This window comes from Juglans regia, chromosome 4 (genome assembly GCF_001411555.2).
Source record: "Juglans regia cultivar Chandler chromosome 4, Walnut 2.0, whole genome shotgun sequence".
NCBI classification, from domain to species: Eukaryota; Viridiplantae; Streptophyta; class Magnoliopsida; order Fagales; family Juglandaceae; genus Juglans; species Juglans regia.
Genome location: NC_049904.1, coordinates 10,508,706 through 10,531,604, shown reverse-complemented (window position 1 = coordinate 10,531,604; position 22,899 = coordinate 10,508,706). Strand labels below are relative to the sequence as shown.

Sequence of the window (22,899 nt, the reverse complement as noted above, 5' to 3'; positions counted from 1 at the left end):
GGCAAAAATGCACAAACTCCCATGCCCTAATTGTCCATCTCAAATGTGTCTTTCACAAGATTCTTCTAAAATCCTCAAGCGTGTAAGCTCTCTCTTTCCAAACAAGATTTTGCCATTTCCCAAGACAAGATTCTTCACATTCTATTTGCATGCATGACACGTGGCAAAAAGCAAATCATATCCTTCTATAGTTGTTGTGCAAGCCCCTTAGGCTTTCTTCAAGTTCCAACTTTTCATGTCACTACATCTTCCTTTTAGAAACTCGCCCCCATAGTGACAAGTGTCACCACACTCACAAGAAAGCATTCTTGCATGTATGACACATGGCAAGAGGGAATCCATTCCCTAATATAGGCGTGTACCCTAATTCCAATGGGCTCCGAAACCCTTATTTCACTACAAGGCCGAATTCCTCATAGACTTGGACCTTCCTCAAGATCTCATGTGCCTTCTATTCCAATATAATTTCTCAATAGGTCGTTCATTCTCTCTCTTTGCCCAAATTAACAATATACTTTTGAATGATCATAGAACAAATACTGTTAGGAAGGGGCAGACGGGTAGATTGGTGGGTTAATTAAACTCATTTGTTGTTGTAAGAAAGCGATTTTTGAACCTACAGCTCTAACGTTTTCTCCAACCAAAAGTCGAAATACACATCTCAAAATATATTTCTGCAGCTAAATTTAACAATACAGTTAATCAGACTACAATGTTTAAATACAGAGAAGCCTGAACACTACAAGACCATCAAAGAATTTAGTGGCCTTGCACTATGTTTAAAAGATACACAAGGTTTGACTTGTAAAAAGAATAAAAACGTGAATAATTCCATGAAAGTGAATTATTCAAGCTCATAAAAAGACCAGATAAACAACTTTTTTAAAAAACTTCTACAAACTGATCATAATTAAAAAATATTAATTCGCTAGCATAAATAATCCTATGCAAAAGGGTTTCCTCCAATCGAAGCAACAGGCCCCTGTGATGGGACATTCCTGCAACATAATTAACATCATTAAACTTGGGAGGATAAAAATGGTACGCGGGATGAAAAAGGAGACCATGATAGAACGCGACCACCTGCACAATGCTAAGAGCAAAAGAAAACCACTTACGCTATTTGAGGGTTTGGTGCCTGCCCTGCCATGTATGTTAAGCCACCTACAGAATCAAACCAAAAATGGATCAGAATTTCAACGACAGATGTTCGGGATGGATCTTCATTTTCTCCTATAGCCTCTTGGCACATGTTCCTGTACGTGCATGAGGTGAGAGAGAGAGAGAGAGAGGTGGAGAAATGAGTATTGATCCAGAAAGAACAGTGCAAAGTGGGATCGGTCAGGATGGAATACAGGTAACACTGATATCATCATATCACCCTACAACTTACGTACTTTCTTCATTTTTCTGTTGAATGTTTTGAGTTATACAATAGTGAATGAGGAACTCTTCAGGTTTTTTTGGGGAAAAATTATTCTTGATGGAGAGAGAGCTCTAGAGGGTTTGCGTTACTAGTGATGGAAATGAGTTCCAACCGAGATGCATCAAATTGTGGTGCAACTAACAAATAGAGCTCCAGCACTAACCGTAGCAAAAAAGGAATGCTAAAAATAATATAAAGTTTCTCCAAGAGTTAATAAAATGCACCTTGTCCAGCAGTTGAAATATATGAACTAACTGGATTTTGAGGGAACCATGGTTCAGATACACCACCATGAAAGGTGGATGGCAACTGGGAACCGGGTAGAGCAGCTTGCAAGGAGTTCATGTCCAAAAACTGCATATGAAAAACATGAAGAAAAATCAGGCATAATTATTGGTAAAAAATCATGAGAATGAGGGCCTATTGTAAAAATCTGGCAACAGCACCTTGTAAAAAACCAAACAAAGCTTTCCTTAGACAACCACAAATAGTTTTTCGTTCTTGAGAATGGTTTCCCATTTTTTTATACCAAAAACACAATTTGTCACCCGTTTCAAAACTCTACAAGAAAACCCACACCTCCATATTAAAAAGGGAAAAAGAAAGCACAGGGAAGGAGCAAGCAACGGCACTGGAAGTAGCTGCGCAATGGAGCTCCCTGCCACCACAGAGACTCCACTTCCACAGCACTTACCGGCAGGGAAGATCCCTCTATGCAGCGGGGCAGGTCTCTCCCACCATGACGAAATAGAATTCTCTCAATTTCACTTGAAATGAGTAGTATCTATTTAGTGAAAAAATACTCTCAAAAGCTATAGTAAAAAACACACGGAAAACATTTTGAAGGATGCTATGATACCCAAACAAGAAAACACTACAACGAAATAGTTGCCAACCAAATGAATATTTTATCGCATACCATATTACTCTGTTCCATATCTGAATCGTTAGGAAGATCAAATGGGTTTGTGGATTTACGATCCATTGCATGTGATTGTGTCTCTCCCTGAGAAAATTCATAAATTACTCAGAAAAATACTTAAACTGGCCAAGATCATGCACAAAAAGCTCAACCAACTGAAGTACACAAACCATTAGAGGAAGTGTAGGAGTATAAAATGGCCCCATGGCAACATGTGATGGCACACTAGGATCCGTGGACCCACCATGGGAGGCGGCTCTTTGAATCTCCTCTTTATTGGAGTCCTGCCAATCAAGTTTACAATTGAGCTGAAGACACTAACCAGTTTGACAGAAACTAGTTTTGATGTACAAACCTCTAATTCTCTTAAACCGAAATACTGATCAGCACTTGATGAAAGACTCTGAGTTTCTAGTTGTAGTTCACTACCTTGCTTATTGCCTTCCAAAGGAAGATGCCCATTAGTATCTTCAAAAGCCTTCCACCCCTGTTCAGAAACAAAAGATAAAACGTGGGTTATATACCAATTTACTGCATCCCAACTCCAAATTAGGGGAAAAAATTATAACATGCAATGTCAATGGAGACAAGCAGTATAATTTTCGTAAACCAAATACACACCAACTATTGCTAATTGCCACTATTCCTACACGCCTAAAATACTTGAGGGTGGGGGGGGGACATAGTTTAGACTATGGGAAAGCTTACCTGAGTGTTTGCTATAGTGGAAGCTTGAACATTGTGCAAATTATCATGCCATTGATTAGACATTGTAGAAGAAGGTCCATAGACACTCTCAAACTGAAATGAGGGCCATTCCATGTTTGTATCCAAGGAGGAAAACGGATCAAACTTTTCCAATGAACCCACATCACTAGAAGGAAGATGTTCAGGAGTAGGATTTCCAGCATGTGTAATAGATGGAGTGGGCTTAGGTGTATCAAATGTTGCCCATCCTCCATTTTCAGGTACAGATAATTGTGGTGTTTCTTTATCAAAGGTTGTCACCGACTGCTGCTGAGAAATGCCCGCAAATAAATCCAAGGATGACAAAGGGAAAGTTTGTGGAGGTTGATATGCATTCACAAATGAAGCCGGAGATATCAGTGATGGTTGAAATAAATCCAGAGATCGAGCTGATGATGCTGCGGGTACTTGCAATGAATCAAAGGATGAAGCTGCAGAAGGCTCTGGTTCTGAGACAAGTGGTGTCTGAAAAAGATCCAAACTACCTGAATGTTGACTGTAAATAGATGATTGTGGAAAAGTAGAAACTTTATTCTCAAAGGTTACAGCAGATTGTTCCGGTTCTGAGACAACATCCGTTAAACCGCCCAAATTATACAAATTCTGAGACAGGGAGTTGCTGTCCATTGACCCAAAGCTACCCAAAGATGCAGTTCTCTAAATAAAGGAACAATTTAAGTCAGGTGATTGAAAAGGTGTGCATGATCAACATAAAATAGAGATATGGCCAAAAAATTTAAATTAAGCAGATAGAGAAAAACCGTAGAATGGACATGCAAACCATAGTACTCAAGGAGTTGTAATATTGTACCCACCACATTAATGAGATTTTTTTTTTTTTTTTTTTTGCAATAACAAACCTCACTGAAAAGCACAAAAGGCACAACTCAAGTACACATGATGTATGCAAGATAAAAACCAATCTAGAAGTAGAAGAAGATACAATAAATGAAAATTACGTCCATAAAAATCTATAGCTGTACAAAGGAATAGAGCACTGAAAAGGAAATTTATGAGTTCCTTCAGCGTCCATTCAGGGTCCTCAATTCTATTATCCGTTTCCCTTCAAATACACCAAATCGGTAAGTAGGAACCATTTTCTCACAACTGCCTTTTTTGGGCTGCAACCTAACCCTCTACAAGAGTCAAAAAGTCCACTATTTTTCAGAGCACGATCCAAATCGAACCAACTGAACTAAAAAGGTCACTCCACAGAGCACAATCAATCTCACAATGACCTAAAAGAATAGGTGTTAATCAAATTAAGTTAATTTTGACCCAGAAAAGCAAAAACTTTGATTCATTATCTAGTTTTAGGTTCTAATGAATTCAAGTACGAAAGTCATATCCAAGAATATTAAAAGGCTAAATTTGCATAATCAAAATTTCATGTTTTATTTGCATGTTGATACACAGCTGCTGTTTGATATTTTTTGTTATTAAATGATTTCGTTTAAGTTTTCATTGTTATAATAAGCAAGTAGACAAAACTATCCACATTGTAACCATCAGTTCAAAGCAGAGTAGGAAAACTTTCCTAAAGCTGTAGGAGGTTCTAAACGACATGGCTGCCACCCCTTACTGCAGCAAGCTGCCTCATTTGGAAATACAAAAGCTTCCTAGAAATCCCAAGAAACCTCTGTGTCAAATATCTACAGGTTGAAAAGTTTCCCAAATTGAAAATGGGAAAGGAGGCTACTATGAAGCACTATTCTGGAGCCCATAGAAGCCATTAGGGTTAGGCTATTTCTTGTAATCAAGTATAAATCTGCCATATTTCAAAACCCTAATACCCTCTAAGCCTGCCACCCCTCCCAGCCACCCTTTCTCTCAAATTCTCATCAAGAAAGTAAAGGAATAACATTGGAGACCATCCCCCACAGTCTATCACAGCCATAGGGAAGTATTAACCATCAAATTTCAACCTTTTTTTTTCTTGCATATTTCAAATGATGGCGACTGATTTTTCCCCTTATTTCCGTCCAGAATTGAAGCACCAATGATCTGAAATTTTAACATACAACTCCTCACTCTCTTGCTGCCACCATAAGAGGGTAAGTGAAATAAGAAGTTACAGCTCAATCCCAATAAGAAAATCACTGCTGTCCATTCCAACAATCTGATTAATGATATTAGCTCTAACTCTTCTCACTTCCAATCACCTTCTACAGGCTGTGACTAAGGCCTGGTTTGGATAGAGAGATGCTTCCATCTCCTCCCATCTCATCTCACTCATTTCATCTCATCTCAATATCCAAACACCACAAAACAAACACTTTTCAATTTTAAATCTTTAACTTTTTCATCTAATCATTACCTGATTATTACAACTTTCCCAAACTTCCAAACAAAACACAAAAAACAATTCAAATTTTTCAAATCCAAAAACAAAAATAATATTCTAACAATATTTTAACTTTATAATATTTTTATTCAACTTTTTCACTCCTTTCCCAAAACCCCATAAAACATTTTCACTGAAATCATTTCTAACTCATCTCATCTCAACTCAAATATCTCACTACAATTCACAAATCATCTCAACTCACTATCCAAACCAGGCCTAAATGGTCATTCCAGTGGAAATTAGACACTATCACTTGCTGTCCAAGTCATAATCAAGACCTTTGGCTAAATATTTCGATAGTACTTTTTTAGACATATAGAGTTTCTTATTAATAAACCTAAGAAAAGTTCCCTTTGTGTTTTCCCTAATCCCATGCCCCAAAAGCTTTTGAATCATGAAGTTCTTGCATTAAAATTATGCTGCAGCCTACAGGTGAGAAAACTTCAAATCCTGAACACTCGTCTATTCATTAATCAAAAATAGTTGCTTACCTCCCTTTTTGTTGCAGTCCAGATTTGACGCCCTTAATTGAGTCCCTAACCTGATACTTCTCATTGCTGCCACCACTTTTTGGTGAGCAAAACCAAAATCTCTCTCACTTTTGAATGAGAGAAATCCCTGATTCCTGTATGGTAGTGAAATCAGTACAACCAAACTTGTTTTCTTCTGTTTTTAAGTCCTATAGAACTTTGTTACTGAGCCTTAAGAGGCATTTAGAGGCTGCAAACCATTGAACTAGTTTAGGATAAGATTCCTTCAAAAAATCCAAGATTCCTCCACACTCTGAACCCACAACCAGACCTAACTTTGAGGCTATACAGTGACCATCAAGCCAGATCTGACAAGCTATGAAGATGACATTGTAGAGAATTTAAGTCTCATGAACCCCTAATAAGTTTGGGCTGGAACTTCCTAGACTAAGTGCCATTATCACTCGGGTTAGGGATTGATTCATAGGCCGAGTGCTAGAAGTCCTTAGGCCCATGACAGAAACTTGAAAGCCATGTTTGAGGATTAATGACCATAGAAAGAACAGAGAACGGGTAGGGTTGTGTTGACAAAGCAAAAGCATAAAAAAGTCATATTATGAATTTCATGTTAAGCAAGTCAACTACGCATGTGACAGTGCGATAATCCATCAGAAAGAGTTGTTTCCGGAAAACCTAAGTATTAAGTAAGGAACCAGGATCTATGAAAAACTTGTGAACTACGAAAAAAATAGTTGTAATGATTGTTTTTATTTTTCCCTAGATTCCAAAAGGATTGACATGGTTCAAGCTAAGGAAACAGAGTGGTAGGATCATGCCTTTTATGAGTATTGTAAGATGGTATATACTTGAAAAGTGTTGTTCAAGCTACATATTGTTAGCCTTTTCATGTAAGCCCCTTTATGCACTTATGATATGATACATTATGCAAGTAAAGTTCTGCAAAGGCCTTAACATGATGCATATGCTGTTAATTATTTCATGGTTAGCCTAATGTAATGAAGACCATGCAAATGTTATAGCTTATGATATGGAAACTATGTAGAAATGAAATGATGAATGAATGCATGTCATGAATGTTTATATGTTGGCCATATGATTATGTTTGTTACCAACGCAAAACTAGCCCTCCACACTGAAGGACGTTGAGAAGGGCAGACCACCTAGGATGAATACATCCAACATTTTATTTTTTCTGTGACATGATATGCAAAGATATGCATCTCAAAACTGCAGTAGCAGTCCATTTAAATGGAAATGCCAGATCAAGCCAACTAAATCCACTGCTTTGTCAAAAAATAGGATTCATATGCTGTATACATGTGATTATCCAATTGCATATAGTCATAAAAGAAAGTAAAATAAGTGTCCTCACATACAATCTCTCTATCTATTCCAATATTTGTTCCTACAATTCCAATTGTAAGTTGTATTCCAGACAAAGTTCTGACATACACAAATATGCATGCACACACATTACATTCAATAAAAGTAGTGTATGATCCCAATATTAAGACTAGACACCTAGAGTTCAGTTTCCTGTGACTAGTGACCGAAAGAACTGCATGTAATGTATGTGCATGCATATTTGTGTATGCCTGTGTTTTTCATCTGCCCAAAGACAAACACGTTGAAGAGCAGCAATGTGTGCAAACAATAAAACAACAGACTTTTAAGTGCCTCATAGTTCTCTCACAAGTATGTGTTTGTGTCCAGGCACAAATGTGGCCCCCTTCAGTTTATTTCAGTTTTTTTATTTTTGGGGAAGGCAGAAGCAATGGCAAATTGTACCCTCTGACAAGGCAAAGCATAAGACTCAACGTATAAAGTATAAATCTTTTGGTTTCTTATTTGCGGTTTATTATTTGTGCATATGGTACTTCAAAAAAATCTGTATAAGGAAAAAAATGAACAAAGAAACTAAACTGCAAGCTGCCAGGTAGTTTGGTTCCCAATACCACATTGTGGACGCATGTCAACACATATAAAGTATTACAGTAGGTAAAAGCATAATACAACAAAATAGCTTATATGTACCAAGCATGACTTAAGGTGAAACTAGAGGCAACTCATATCACAACACGCAAGGAATAAGCCTCCTGCTTTGTATTTCCCTACTTATATACAAAAACTAATCGGAAAGTTTTTTATTTTTTAACAACATTACCCTAGTAAACCATAAAGCATATTCAAATGGCATCAGAGGTTTAGAGAATACAAATGTGTGAAAAGAGAAACCACATAAACTGTAAAATTGGTTTGATAAAGAAAAATAGTAGTAGAGCTGGAATAACAGTTAGGTGGAAACTGTGTCCTTATCCATGTCTGTATGCAGAGCATAGGAGGTAGCATGTGCCACAAGGCACATACATATTTGATGAATAGCAGTATATATTCCTTCATGCATGCAAGTATGCATCTGCCATACATCTAAAGCTCAATTGGAATGTTTTGTGATGTTATTAGCTTTCATTCTTTATTATGTAGGATAAGATATGGAGGTTAATATGTTAGGTGGCAGATCACCATTCTATGGTGAACAGCTATTCAAGACACACCAAAAACATTTTACAACCATAAGACAAAGCTCCGATAATATTTGATACTTTCCTTAAAAGGAATGAAAACCTTCAAAGCCAAATAAATCATTCAAAAACACTCATTTTGTTTTGTCAATTACACAAGCAAGTGTACAAGAAACATAACCTGTGCACGTGGAATTCCATCAGCATCTCTCTTGGCATTTGCCTCAAAAGATGTATTTTTCTCTTGCAACCAAACTTCACTTAAAGTACTCCTCAAAGGCTGAACAGGTGGGCTGCTAAATCCAACATCCTTTTGAAAATTAGGAGACTCTGAAGTAGATCTGAATGGATCACCTGCACTAGACACAGAGTAGTCCGAAACTCTGGAAATGGACCCCTCATTTGCAAACCTATCCTCAGAGACTTTATCACTTAAGCGACCAGGACTGTAGATAAAATTAGACATCTTCCCTTCATAGCAGCCTCGATCTGACCCTGGCTTCCTGGTCAGGGCAGCAGCTTGCTTTCCATACCGTCGGTCTTCGTATTGATAATCATAAGGAGGACTCTGAGAATAAGAATGATATGAACTGGCCCGTCTCGTGTCCCCTTCATTGAGTCTCGTGCTCTGTCAAATTCAATAATAACTAACGTATGCAAAGTTTGTATACAAGCTTAAGTGAGATAATTTACAACAGAAGATAGAGCCTGCTTTATTCTATATCTGAGAATGAGTTTTGAAAACTTTCAAAAAGCTCAGGAAATGAGTAAAAATATATGATAACTCACTGTTATCTGCGCTGTTACATTTATCTTCAACAGAAACCAAGAAGGCCCAACAGTTCTTTTTTTTTTGGGGTGGATAGAAAAAACATCTATTTGGACCCTCTTCAGAAACTAGTCGTTTAAGAAAAAAATTCTCAAAAAGAAACTACCAAATGAGTCAACTCCCATTTCATTTTGTCCATTTCTTCTGAAACACAACCAAAAGATACCATAAATTTATTTGAGACACACTTGTCAAAACTTTTTTGAGATCCCAAAACAGTATCAAATGTTCTTCATAATGTAATCAGTGAAAATTTTGGTTCAAGGATATATTACCTGCATATCTCTTGGAGGTTTGTCAGAGGTCTTTCCTCCAGCATAACTTCTATCCTCATACACATTCTTTATAAACTCCCGTATTTTATCAACATTACTGCAAAAGAGAAGAATTGCTACAAAACATTACATATTTGATACACTTATAACTAAAACCTTAATTATAATTTGCATATCATGCACCTGCTGTCAGGCAATCGCTGCATTTGAAGGTCCCAATCCTTCAGATATGTTTCCCTTGCACGCTGAAAAGAGTGAATGTCCCATCAGCATGGGAAAAGCAAACCCACTGTGCCCAAAGAGAGAAAATTCACACTTGTACCTGGTTACCACCGTTTTGAAGTGCTTCAACTTCTTGAGAAGTAAACTTCGCCATGGAGACAGACTTCACTCGATGAGTAAATTCACGACTGTATGACAAAAAAACATATATGGATACATTCATAAAACACTGAAAATCAAAATGTATCAGATGTTTGGTAGGCCAAGTTTGAACAAAACACCAAAGCAACAAAAAGTTCCATTGAATAGGGAGAGAAATAGATGGACTAAATGGCAGATAAAAACACAAATACATTTTTTTTAGAAGTAAAAAGATAAAAACACAAATACATGGTCCAAAAAGAAGCATGATATAGAGAGGGGTGCATTGTACGAAATTATTCAACATTTCACCCTATGTCTATTATTGATTCATACATTTACTTATAAAAAATAATTAGTCATCCCTACCTACCAACACCCATTAATAGCATAACAGAGAGATTAAAGGTTCTCTTTTGTGGCAATCCAATAACTTTCAACCATAAATATCGGACAAGTCGGACTTAATTATGACTTTTAAGACATAATACACTTAGGATAGTGTTGGTATATGTGATACCCCATATGATAAGGATAAGGGTAGGTGGTATATGAGATCCCACATTACTTGAAAATAAAAAGTTATTGCTCTTTATAAGGTTCCAATGGAACTCCAATTGTATTATTGACTAATCATTTTGAAGTATAGGTCATGTGGTTTGGGTCTTCTATTGGGGCGTTACAAATGGTATCAAAGCCTATCCCAACCAGAAATGTGGGACTTGAGCCGTATCACCTACGATGGACTGGCCTGAAGAGGACGTCGGGAATTTAAGGGAGAGAGATTGTGATACCCCATATGATAAGAATAAGAATAGGTGGTGTATGGAATTCCACATTGCTTGAGAAGAAGAAGTTCTTGCTCTTTATAAGGTTCTAGTGGAGCTCCAATTGTATCATTGACTAGTCTCTTTAGAGTATAGGTCATGTGGTTTGGATCTTCCATTGGGGCGTTACAATATAAAAAAGCTTGATTCTTAAAACAGTGTGATTATTCAAAACAGACAATTTATGAGGGAGAGGGAACATAAGTCTTGTCAATAGAATTTTCTGTTTCTCCCATTAGTAAGTTTTAACTCTTCTTAGAAAAGAAATTAAATGGTGGCTTAAAAGGCATATCACAGCTAGAAGAAAAGATCTGCAAGCACACTTAACTTGTTTTGATGTATTTAGGCATCAAACATCCCCCCAAATACATGACATGATCAAATGGAAGAAATAATGATCCATTATATTCCCTTATAATGATCCCTTAACATATTCCTTTAAAATAATGATCCAAACTTTTCAACAGGGTGGGGATGGCATGGGTAATGTCAGGGAAGGTGGTTGGTCTTCTCCCAGTTGGAGGAGTCTTTATGGTGTTCAGCAAATTGCAGCAATTTGGAAGATGGTCCCCATGTGCCTCCCATGTGTATTTGAAAGGAACGGAATAACTAGACATTTGAAGATAAAGAACGTTCGATGGAGAGCATAGTAGCCTTTTTTTTCAAGACATTATTTCTTTGGACAGTGGCTATAGATTTTAATGGTCTTAAAATTCACGAGTTCCTTCCATCTATTTCTTCCCCTTCTTCCTAACTAGGTGTGAGACTCTTATAAACATCTTGTGTTCTTGGGCTTTTGCCGAGTTTGCCATCACTAAGTTTTTACTTATAAAAAACATAATATCCTAGCCACCTTACAGTGGACTAAAAGATGATCCACAGATTCCTCATCTCTCTTGCACATATAACATAATCCTTTCACCATAACATATTTCTTCCTCAAGTATCCAAACTAAGGATCTAACCTAGTGCAGTTGTTCAATCATAGAAAGCCGCTTTCAAGGAAGCCTTGCTCCTCCAAATAGCATTCCAGGGATAAGTAATGTTGTCATGGGGAGTAACACATTAAATCATATGTATGATCTCATTACACGAGAATTGAATTCTGAATGGAAAGGCACATATAGGACATTGTCTTGAATATACTAACAATTTGAGATTCAATAAAATCAGATCATGGAAAAAAATAACGTGTAAATGTTATTCAGACAAAACATCAAATGGAAGAACCAGTATCCTTATGTGAAGTGTGTTTTGGGTGAAGAAATGTTGGTGGAAGAAATGGGAAGCAGACGTATGAAGATCAAAGTGTGTAAGCAACGGAATTAACTACCAAGATCAAACGGGGCATTTAGGGAATTAATGAAACGGTGCGTTTGAATTCATGTAAAGAATAAGGCTTTAGTTAAACGGTGCGTTTTTGTTAATAAGCCGACGTCGTTTTATCTTTTTTGTTATAACAGAAGTTAGAGTTAGTTAGATTCTGTTAGTTCGTTAGATCCTAAAATTGTTATATAAAAGGAAGGTTTGGGCGTAGGCAAAAGGTATCGAAGAACTAGTTGAGTTTGATTTGTAAGGAGCTTGGAGATTGCTCGAAAATCTCTTCCAGCAATTAAAGTAGATTCTTGGTTCTTTCCTCTTACTTCTTGATCTGCTTTATTAGCGTTTTATGTTCTGCACTTTCTTGGGTTCGAAGGAAGAAGGCACTTAATAATTGGTATCAGATTGGAGATCCATGGCTGAAAGCACGCGCGCAGCTGCTTCGAAGGCTCAACAAGAAGCTGCTTTGAAGCAATTAGAAGACCACAACCATGCTATTAATAGCATTCACGGAAGGCTCGATCAATTGTCTGATATGTTGAAGTCGTTGGTTGAGTTTCAGCAAGTAAACTCTCGCAGGGAGGACAATCATGAAGAAAGTTCGTTTGGTAGACGTTTGAATTAGAAGGAGAGGTTTCCAAGGGCTATTAGACTCTAATTTCCTCATTTTGATGGCTCTAATTCAGGAGCATGGATTTTTAAAGTAACACAGTACTTTGAATATCATCAAGTTTCGATGAATCAGAGACTTTTAATGGCTTCATATCATATGGAGGGTGAGGCCCTCGTATGGTACCAAGATGCAGTGGATGGAGGTATTTTTACAACGTGGGAATCCTTTGTAAAAGCCTTGCTGGTCAGGTTTGGTACTACAGACTATGATGATCCTATGGAGTCCTTAACAAGATTGAAACAAGTGTCTTCTGTAGCTATTTACAAAGCACAGTTTGAAACATTGTCCAATAGACTGAAAGGTTTGTCAGAAAAGCATAAACTAAGCTGTTTTATGAGTGGTCTTAAAGATGAAGTTAGACTTCTTGTAAAAATGCGTAATCCAATAAATCTTAATGCTGCCTTCGGTCTTGCTAAGATTCAGGAGGAATATGTTTTGGCATCAAGGAGGTCTTGGAGAAACAATACAGCATTGCCTGTTAAGAGTCATGGGGAAACTGTGGATGATAGTTCCAAGTTTCAGAAGAATGGGGTACCAACAAGGAGAGTTTTTTCTTCACAAATGGATGAAAAGAGGAAGAAAGGCGTCTGTTATCATTGTGAAGAAAAATGGAATCCTAGTCACGTGTGCAAGAATCCCAGAGTTTATTTGATCCAAGCTGAGGATGATAGTTCCCAGCCTGTTCTTGAAGAATATGTGATCATAGAGGAGGGGGAGGTATGTGGTGATGGTGATGGCTCTTTAGAAGTTTTTGTTAATGCCATTTCTGGATGCAGTAATGGAAATGCTATGAAGTTGCATGGTAAGATTGGCCCTTGTTCTGTTAAAATTCTTATTGATTCTGGAAGCACACATAACTTTTTGGATCCTATGGTAGTCCAAGAAGCTAAGTTGAATGTCAGAAAAGACTACAGTTTGCAAGTAAAGGTCGCCAATGGTGATAAGATTTTGAGCCAGCGAAGGGGTGAAGAATTAATCAAGATTCAAGGTTCAAAGTTTTCTGTCCCTTTTCATGTATTAACTTTGGGGGGATGTGATATAGTTCTTGGAGTTCAGTGGTTAAAAACTTTAGGCAACATTACTTGAAACTTTATTGATATGTCAATGAGTTTTGAGTGGAATCGTCAGATGGTTAAGTTGCAAGGGTTGAATTCTGCAAGTGTTCATATGTTGTCAGGAACTATGGCAATTAAATCAGATCTTATAAGTCAACAAGCATGGCTGTTACAGTTAATGCATGTGGAGCAACAGAAGAATGTAGTATGTTCTGGAGGACCAATGGCCGAGTTGCTTAAGGAATACAAGGATGTTTTTGCTGAACCTGTTGGATTGCCACCAACAAGAGAGTTTGATCACTCAATCAACCTGAAGGATGGGGCTTCTCCTGTTTCAGTTCGACCTTACAGGTATCCTCATTACCAAAAATCTGAGATAGAGCAAATTGTACATGATTTGTTGCAAACTGGTGTAGTAAGACCAAGCCAAAACCCATTTTCTTCACCAGTGTTATTGGTTAAGAAAGTTGATAGAACTTGGCGTATGTGTATTGACTATAAAGCCCTTAATAAAGAAACCATTAAAGATAAATTTTCAATACCTGTCATTGATGAACTTCTTGATGAATTGTTTGGAGCTCATGTGTTTTCGAAGTTGGATTTAAGGGCTGGATATCATCAGATTCGTGTAAAGGAGGGGGATATTCATAAGACAGCATTTAGAACTCATGAAGGCCATTATGAGTTCTTGGTAATGTCATTTGGGCTTACAAATGCTCCTACCACCTTTCAAGGATTAATGAACCACATTTTCAAATCTTTTTTTAGAAGGTTTGTTTTGGGTTTTTTTTATGACATTTTGGTGTATAGCAGAAATGTTGATGATCATTTGTTGCATGTAGAAACTGTGTTGGGCATTTTGAGGCAGCACACACTTTATGCAAAGATGTCTAAATGTAAGTTTGGTGTGCATGAAATAGAGTACTTGGGCCACATTATTTCTGGGAAAGGGGTACAAACTGATGCTGCCAAGACAGCAACCATGGTTCAATGGCCTGTTCCTAAAACCTTGAAGTCTTTAAGAGGGTTTTTAGGATTAACAGGTTATTATAGAAAGTTCATACGAAGTTATGGATCCATAGCAGCACCTTTAACAGATTTGTTGAAGAAAAATTCCTTTTGTTGGAATAATAAAGTTGTTGCTGCCTTTGAGCTCTTGAAAACAGCTGTGAGCAATCCTCCTGTGTTGAGGTTACCAGATTTCACCAAAGTGTTCACCATTGAGTGTGATGCTTCTGGTGTGGGCCTTAGGGCAGTTTTGATGCAAGATTCTCAGCCCATTGCCTTTTATAGCAAAGCCTTAAAGGGGAAGGCACTACTTTTGTCTACATATGAGAAAGAGCTCTTAGCTCTAGTGTCTGCTGTCCAGAAATGGAGACCTTACTTATTGGGCCACTCCTTTAAAATCAAAACTGACCAACAGGCATTGAAGTTTTTGGTGGAGCAGAAGATAGGCACTGAGTCACAGCACAAGTGGGTGTCTAAACTGATTGGTTATGACTTTTCAGTTGATTACAAGAAAGGCAAAGAGAACTTGGTGGCTGATGCCCTTTCGAGAAGAGATGAGGAAGAACAAGCAGTGTTTGTAATGATTTCTTTTCCAACTCCCTTGTGGATTGAAGAGTTGAAATGAAGTTATTCCTCCTGTTCTAAATTTTATGAAATTCTGACTAAGTTGCAGCAAGGTGAGGAGGCACCAAAACATTTTTCTATTCAGCAAGGTTTGTTGCTGAGGAAAGGGAAGTTGGTTGTCATTCCTTCTACTTCATTCCAATCCAAGGTTCTGCAGTTCATCCATAACAATCCCCAGGCAGGTCATGTGGGGTATCATAAGACTCTACAAAGGGCAATGAGAGATTTTTGGTGGGAAGGCATGAGGAAAGATGTAAGAAGATTGATGAAAAAATGTGAGGTTTGTCAAGTCAGCAAGTATGAAAATGTGCAGTACCCTGGTCTTTTACAACCACTTTCTATACCTCAATCTCCATGGTTGGATATTTCCATGGACTTCATTGATGGTTTGCCCAATTCTAATGGGTTCTCTGTGGTTTTTTCTGTGGTGGACAGATTAACTAAATCTGCCCATTTATTTCCCCTTTCACATCCTTATACAGCTATTAAGGTTGCTCAAGTTTTCTTTTATGGGGTGTTCAAATTGCATGGGCTACCAAGCTCAATTGTTTATGACCGTGATGCAGTTTTTACTAGTTCATTTTGGAAACAGATATTTCAGATGCAAGGGGTTTCCTTAGATTTCAGTTCTTCTTACCATCCTCAGTCAGATGGTCAAACAGAAGCCTTGAATAAAGGCTTGGAAGGGTACTTAAGGTGTTATTGCAGTCAAAAGCCAAAAGAATGGACTTCATGGTTACCATTTGCTGAATGGTGTTACAACACCACTATGCATTCTTTCATCAAAATGTCCCCATTTGAAGCTCTTTATGGGTATGCACCACCAAAATTGATGGCCTATGTATCAGGTACTTGTTCTAATGATGTTGTTGATAGGCAGCTGCGGTCAAGGGAGGAATTGTGGAACTTATTGAGAGATAATATGAAGAAGGCACAGCATAGAATGAAATTCTATGCTGACAAAAATAGAAGTGAAAGATCCTTTGAAGAGGGTGATTGGGTCTTCTTAAGACTCCAACCTTATAGGCAGAAGTCAGTGGCAATGAGGCATAACATGAAGCTAGCTCCAAGATTTTATGAGCCCTTCCAAATTGTGAAGAAATTGGGATCTGTTGCTTATAAACTTAACTTGCCTAGCTCATCAAAAATACACCCAGTTTTCCATGTGTCTTGTTTAAAAAAGAAAATTGGCCAGAATATTGTACCCTTACCAACATTACCTCCCACTGATTCGAGTGGTCAGTTACAACCTGAGCCTCAGAAAATTTTGGAGAGACGAGTTTCAAAGAGTGGTAATCATGCTGTGACAGAAGTGCTTGTAAGTTGGGTGGGGGCTGTAGTGGAGGATTCTTCTTGGGAAAGCTTGTGGAAGTTGAGACAACTCTACCCATACCTTGTGGGAACTGTGCTGTGAAGTGTGTTCTGGTTGAAGGCCTTGTGGTCAAGTCCTTTAAGAGGGGGAGAATGTGAAGTGTGTTCTGGGTGAAGAAATGTTGGTGGAAGAAATGGGAAGCAGACGTATGAAGATCAAAGTGTGTAAGCAATGGAATTAACTACCAAGATCAAACGGGGCGTTTAGGGAATTAATGAAACGATGCGTTTGAATTCATGTAAAGAATATAAGGCTTTAGTTAAACGGTGCGTTTTTGTTAATAAGCCGACGTCGTTTTATCTTTCTTGTTATAACAGAAGTTAGAGTTAGTTAGATTCTGTTAGTTCGTTAGATCCTGAAATTGTTCTATAAAAGGAAGGTTTGGGCGTAGGCAGAAGGTATCGAAGAACTAGTTGAGTTTGATTTGTAAGGAGCTTGGAGGTTGCTCGAAAATCTCTTCCAGCTATTAAAGTAGATTCTTGGTTCTTTCCTCTTACTTCTTGATCTGCTTTATTAGCGTTTTATGTTCTGCACTTTCTTGGGTTCGAAGGAAGAAGGCACTTAACACCTTATTAGCAAAAATATTTAATGGCAAACTTCTTTAGGTCTATTAAAATTTAAGACTGTCGAGTATGCCCCCTCAAAACATATAAAAATAACAAAACAAAAGAAGTAACGTAAAATGATCTTGGAGCAGTTGCAGTAATTACTAGTTTAAAAAATAAAAAATAGGAACTACAAAATTTATCATCGGGGTTGCGCAATGAACACTGAAATGAAACAATAAAAATAACAAAACTTCTTATAGAAAAAGAAAAGCACTCACTGTATCCCACTGCAAGTCATACAGACGAAACTCCAAAAATTCGTACAAACATATTGAGGACCCTGCAGAAAACAAATACGGACAACTAACTGAGAATCGATAGCAACACCAACGAATGAAATCTTGAAGGGGAAAAACCTTTAAAAAGGCACATAAGAATAACAACCGAAGAACTGAAATGAAGGAACTCATGTAGTGAGAGAACATTTACCAAGCTGTTGCAGTTGATGCATCTCCGATTGGGCGGGAGCTTCATGAGACCTCGTATAATCCTCTCATTTCGCTCTTCTTCCCTTTTGCTTCCCATTTCAAAGCAGTCCAATAGCTATCTGAATCGAATCCTAGATGGAGAAATTTTCTTCTTTCAGACACGGAGCAAGAATCGACGAGCTTGAGCAGAATATATAGGGCTCCTGTACAGAATTCCGTACCGTAAATAGATGGTCTTCAAGACGAGGAATCTAGGGTTTGGGAGTGACTTTTGAATTGACAATCATCGATTGCTGTTTTTCTCTTTTTCTAAATAATGGAGTCCGGGCAGAGAAAAGTCCTTCCAAGGAGAGAATGAGGTGATTAGCAAAGTACACACTCTAGTGTAAATAGCAGTGACTTTAGACGTGTCTCCGTTGAATCGAAGAAATCTATATTTATTTTTATTTTTTTTAAGTAATGTTAGAGAGAAGTTATTATAATAGTGGATATTTTGTATTCATTGCATAGTTATTTCTAGTTGATTATTTCTAACACTCATTTAGAGAGATGTGTGGTATACATAATATCATATCATATGTATAAAATAGATGCTATCAATAATAACTTCTATCTATATTTATTATTTGTTTTTTTTTAACAATAAATCTATATAATTATTTTCTACAATTGATCACTTACTTGCATGTAATGATACATAGTGATAATCTTTTATGAGAAATGATCAACTTGTTAAATATGCGTGGGATTATTTCAATCAATGTCTTAAGTTCGGTTCCCGTTTAAGTACTGAACAGAATATTTTGATAAGAGTAATGCTACATACAGTCGTGGAATGCGCAAACGCCGTGCAGTCGCTTTGAAAAAGAGTGGGGTCCACTATTAAAAAATTAATTTCTTTTCAGATGGGTCCCTTATTTATTCACTTTTTTCAAAGCGACTGCACGGCGACTGCACGCTCACGACTGCAAGTATCATTTCTCTTTTGATAAATGCGTTTCGGGATTCAATATATGTGTATATATAAACCGGTAATTAATAAAATATACATATATGCAAGTAAAGTGTGCATCATGTATGTGTGTTTGTGTGTGTATATATATATATATATATATATATATTTATATAATTGACAATTTATAAAATGAATCTATGTTGAGAAAATTAAAAAAACAGAGATATTAATGTTAAAAGATAATACTTCAAGACTTCAAGTTGAGATATAAAAAACAAAGAAACAAACAAATAAAGATCATAAAAATTATTAAAATAATGATATTTAAAAAGGGAATAAGACGACAGATTTAAAATTATAAAAAAAATTATAGAAATACATTTTATATTTTAAGATTAACTAACTACCATCTAGATTTAAAATTTATAAAAATGCTATTCAAATTTAAGAAAATTGCAAAACTAGAACAATATGAAACTGAATCGGAACCAAAATGCCAATTTCGACCGAAATTGCTAGAATAAACTAAAATTTAGAACAAAATGAAATAAGGAGGTATAATGTACTAGGTTACACTGAAACAGAAAATTCCGACCGGAATGATCGGAATGGAAAGTGATGCCCCAAACCTCTGCTTGGGATGAAATGGAGATTTAGAATATCGGGATATGCAATACATGGTTACATACCACGTTCATGACAAATAATATGCAATATATCCTAATATACAACTAACAGTATGTCATAATCGCAACGAAAAAATAGTGACTTCTAAAGAACCTTGCGCCGAAATGAACTAAATATCTCAATATTCAAATTAAACATAGTGTCTTATCTAAAGAGGTCCAAATAGTAAGCTATAAGTTCAAATATAACAAGGGAGATAAAATCTCCTTATTACTGACAACTTCATCGGGGTTTCATAAAAGGGCAAATCAAATCATCTCTCTAAGGGGGGTATTTGGGGATTGAGATGAGTTGAAAATTTTGTAAATAGTAGTAAGATGGTTTGTAAATAGTAGTGAGATAGTTTGAATTAAGTATTTATTCAGTTTTGAGAAATGAGAGAAAAAAAAATTAAATAAAAAATATTATGAAATTAAAATATTGTTAGAATATTATTGTTTTATGTAATTTAAAAAGTTGATTTTTTTTTTTTTTTTTGAAAATTTGAGAAATTTGTAATAATTAGTTTGAGTGTATTTGTGTTTAAATGATATTTAAGAAGGAAATTAAATGAGAAGAGATGAGTTAGGATGAGATAGAAATTGATTGAAATATCCCCTAATGCGCTCATGGTAGGACCATTTCTAAGCACATTACTATTAAATCCATATTTTGGTTGGGGTCGGGCTCATTATCAATCATCTGAAACCAAGTGGTGGAGTTCATCACCTTCATGTTCATCAAAAGTCGGTCCTAACACAACTTTTACCATTCCGAGAAATGTAGTGGGATTACCACAGCGAGATTCTTTGAAATCTCAGTAAATTGAACAACCAATTTGTACAAAGATAAGATAAGCATGACTTTCATTTTTTCAAAACATATCATTTCTTATTTATTAAAGTCATTATTAACATATGATAACATCACAGTTTCCCATTTTGCATTGTGACTTGTGAGTACATGTTGGTGATTGTAGCAAAACTTAGGTTGATACTATGTCTTTAGAGCTGTGCAGATATAATATTCAATGCCTTGATCATAAACATTTCATAACAATATACACTCACCAGCATTAGATGACATAAACAACTTCACCTTGGAATCCTTTAAAGAGGAATCCAATCAAAGTTCATTAATTGTTCTTTGTCAATTCAGGGGTTACCACTCCATTTTTAATCACTCCAGAGTTGATAAAAGAGTTCCACTAGAATATTCCTCCATCCTAGCATTGGGTTCTGACAAAAATATTTTCATGTTATGCTCATGACAAAAATATATTTCATGACATATGATTATTTCGTAAAATATATTATGCTTCATGTAAAAATGACATTTTCATGTAACATGCTAAAATAGTGCAAATTATACATTTCATGTATGCAAGTAACTGAATGCTTAATGATATATCATATGACATTTCATGATCAAAATAACATTTTATAACATGATGTGGTGTTTATACAAGAATCATATGTAAATTATCTAAGAGTAAGTTAGAGGCCAACTTACAAACTTCTCGAAATTTTTTTAGAGATCGATGCGGTTGAAATAAGAGATATTCTAAATTATTAATCATATAACTATGGAAAATTTCCATATTCAAGAGGGCTTAAAACAATGTTTACAAAATTGCCCCTAATTGTCCCAAAATTGCCATTTCGGCCCTAAATTTTCACTTTTTTTGCATTTTGGCCTCAAATTTCACCAAATTGCACGGGCTTCATATATTCCATATCCTAATTTCATATACGACCTTATGATTTCATGAATCAAACATCCACTAAGAGAAAATGAGAAATTCATCCAACCCGTGGCATGCATATGACTAATTTACACAAGATGTGATTTTAAATCTATAATCTCTATGAACTCTTTATAACCGGAAAGTTAACACAAAATCAAACATTGGGTTTGAACTTATTAACATGCTAATAAATTAGATTTAAGCCATATGGAATCATATCAACATCCATGAGATAAACAATATCAAGGCATCATGCAAATTACCAAACTGAGTACCTAGCATGATGTATCTAACTTCTCTTTAACATATAAACTCTTATAGCTCTAAAGAATCATGTATTCTAACTCTTAACATGATGATAATAGGCTTCTAGATGCTTATAACACATGATTTGGAAAACTTAATCATGATATCACAAGATAACCTCCAAATAAGTGAAAATCGAAACATGTTAGATGATCAACCCAAGATATTGATTTATAAATCTATCATGACATGTTGTTTTCCTCAAATATAAACCCTCAATCAATCAAACAAGAAATTAGCCAAACTTATATCATCATACCAAGACATGTAATGGCTAAAGTTTCACATCAAAACAATTTATTCATGAAGAACTCCAAATTTAAATCAAAGCATGCTTCCCATTGATTAAACTCATATAACTCAATCCAAATCTCATTATCATACCATAAATAAAAGCCTAACATGTTTTTCTAACTTCAAATAAAGTTATATGGTAGAGTTACTCATCAATCTGTGGCTTATGGAGCTCTCAAGATCAGACTCACTCCAAGAATTTCACTCTCACATCCCGATTTCACTCTCCTTAACACTATGGGTGTTTTGCTCTCAAGAAAGTTAAGGAAATACTTGAGAATTGCGTGGGAGGAAGTGAGGGAATGAGAGTGCTATTTATAGAGTTCAAATGAGGGAGCAAGAGGTGCAAGTGGTGCATGGTTTGGTTGAATTGGAGTGAAGGTAATTTATGTGTTGGCTTTTGGTGGAGTGCATGCATGAGTTTTCAGATATGTATAGTTAACCACGTGACACTATTGACTCATGGAAAAGGACCCAAGGAGGGTGATAGGTATAGGCGCTAAGTGGTTTCAGAAGTTGGGACAAACATCAAATCTCTGGATAAAACGTAAGCATATCAAGTTACAAATAGTTATAAATGGTAAATGGTAAAAACGTAAGATTTGAACTGCACTAGTTATAATAGAATGGCCTGATGAGTATGCCACGGAATTAAGGAGATTGAGATTGATAAGGTTTCGATGTGCCAATGGACTCTATGTTCTCTAGAAGTGGAGAGTTCGTACCCTTTTTTATGTGCCAATGGACTCTAATCATGAGCTTTAGTATTTCTTTTGAAATATACATCCAAACATGGCTTGATTTTTCTTTGTTTTGATGGACATTTGTTTAATGGAAAATTATTTCAGCATGTTAGTTTTTAAGAAAACAAATATTTTTTTCTAGTATTTGGTTATCACATAAGAATATTTTTCTAAAAATGCTTTTCGTTGTTTGGTGCTGATAATCTACTAGTAAATATAAATTTTTTATGTGATAGATGTAATATTTTTACTTCTATAATAAGTTTTTTATGTATTAAATAGGGTTAAATTCAAAATTAGTCTATATAGTATGTCTTAAAGTCCAGTTGTTCTTTATACATTATAATTGAA

General features: G+C 36.1%; 1 protein-coding gene across 2 annotated transcripts; it reads right to left on the bottom strand.

Annotated features, from left to right (window-relative positions):
• Positions 1-644: 644 nt before the first annotated feature.
• Positions 645-18,246, bottom strand: LOC108992582 (probable ADP-ribosylation factor GTPase-activating protein AGD14). 2 transcript variants are annotated; one of them, XM_018967174.2, is made up of 14 exons: positions 18,059-18,207; positions 17,839-17,968; positions 17,628-17,689; positions 9,882-9,969; positions 9,743-9,804; positions 9,560-9,656; positions 8,637-9,083; positions 3,057-3,752; positions 2,704-2,835; positions 2,519-2,632; positions 2,346-2,432; positions 1,651-1,780; positions 1,119-1,164; positions 645-998 (listed from the first exon to the last, which is right to left on the bottom strand). In XM_018967174.2, the coding sequence occupies exons 2-14, from the start codon at positions 17,932-17,934 to the stop codon at positions 944-946; spliced, it is 2,112 nt and encodes a 703-aa protein (XP_018822719.2). In that variant the 5' UTR covers positions 17,935-17,968; positions 18,059-18,207; the 3' UTR covers positions 645-943. The 2 variants fall into 2 exon arrangements, with proteins under 2 accessions (XP_018822719.2, XP_018822718.2); XM_018967173.2 differs by having other exon boundaries at positions 17,839-18,246.
• Between the last annotated feature and the right edge of the window lie 4,653 nt (positions 18,247-22,899).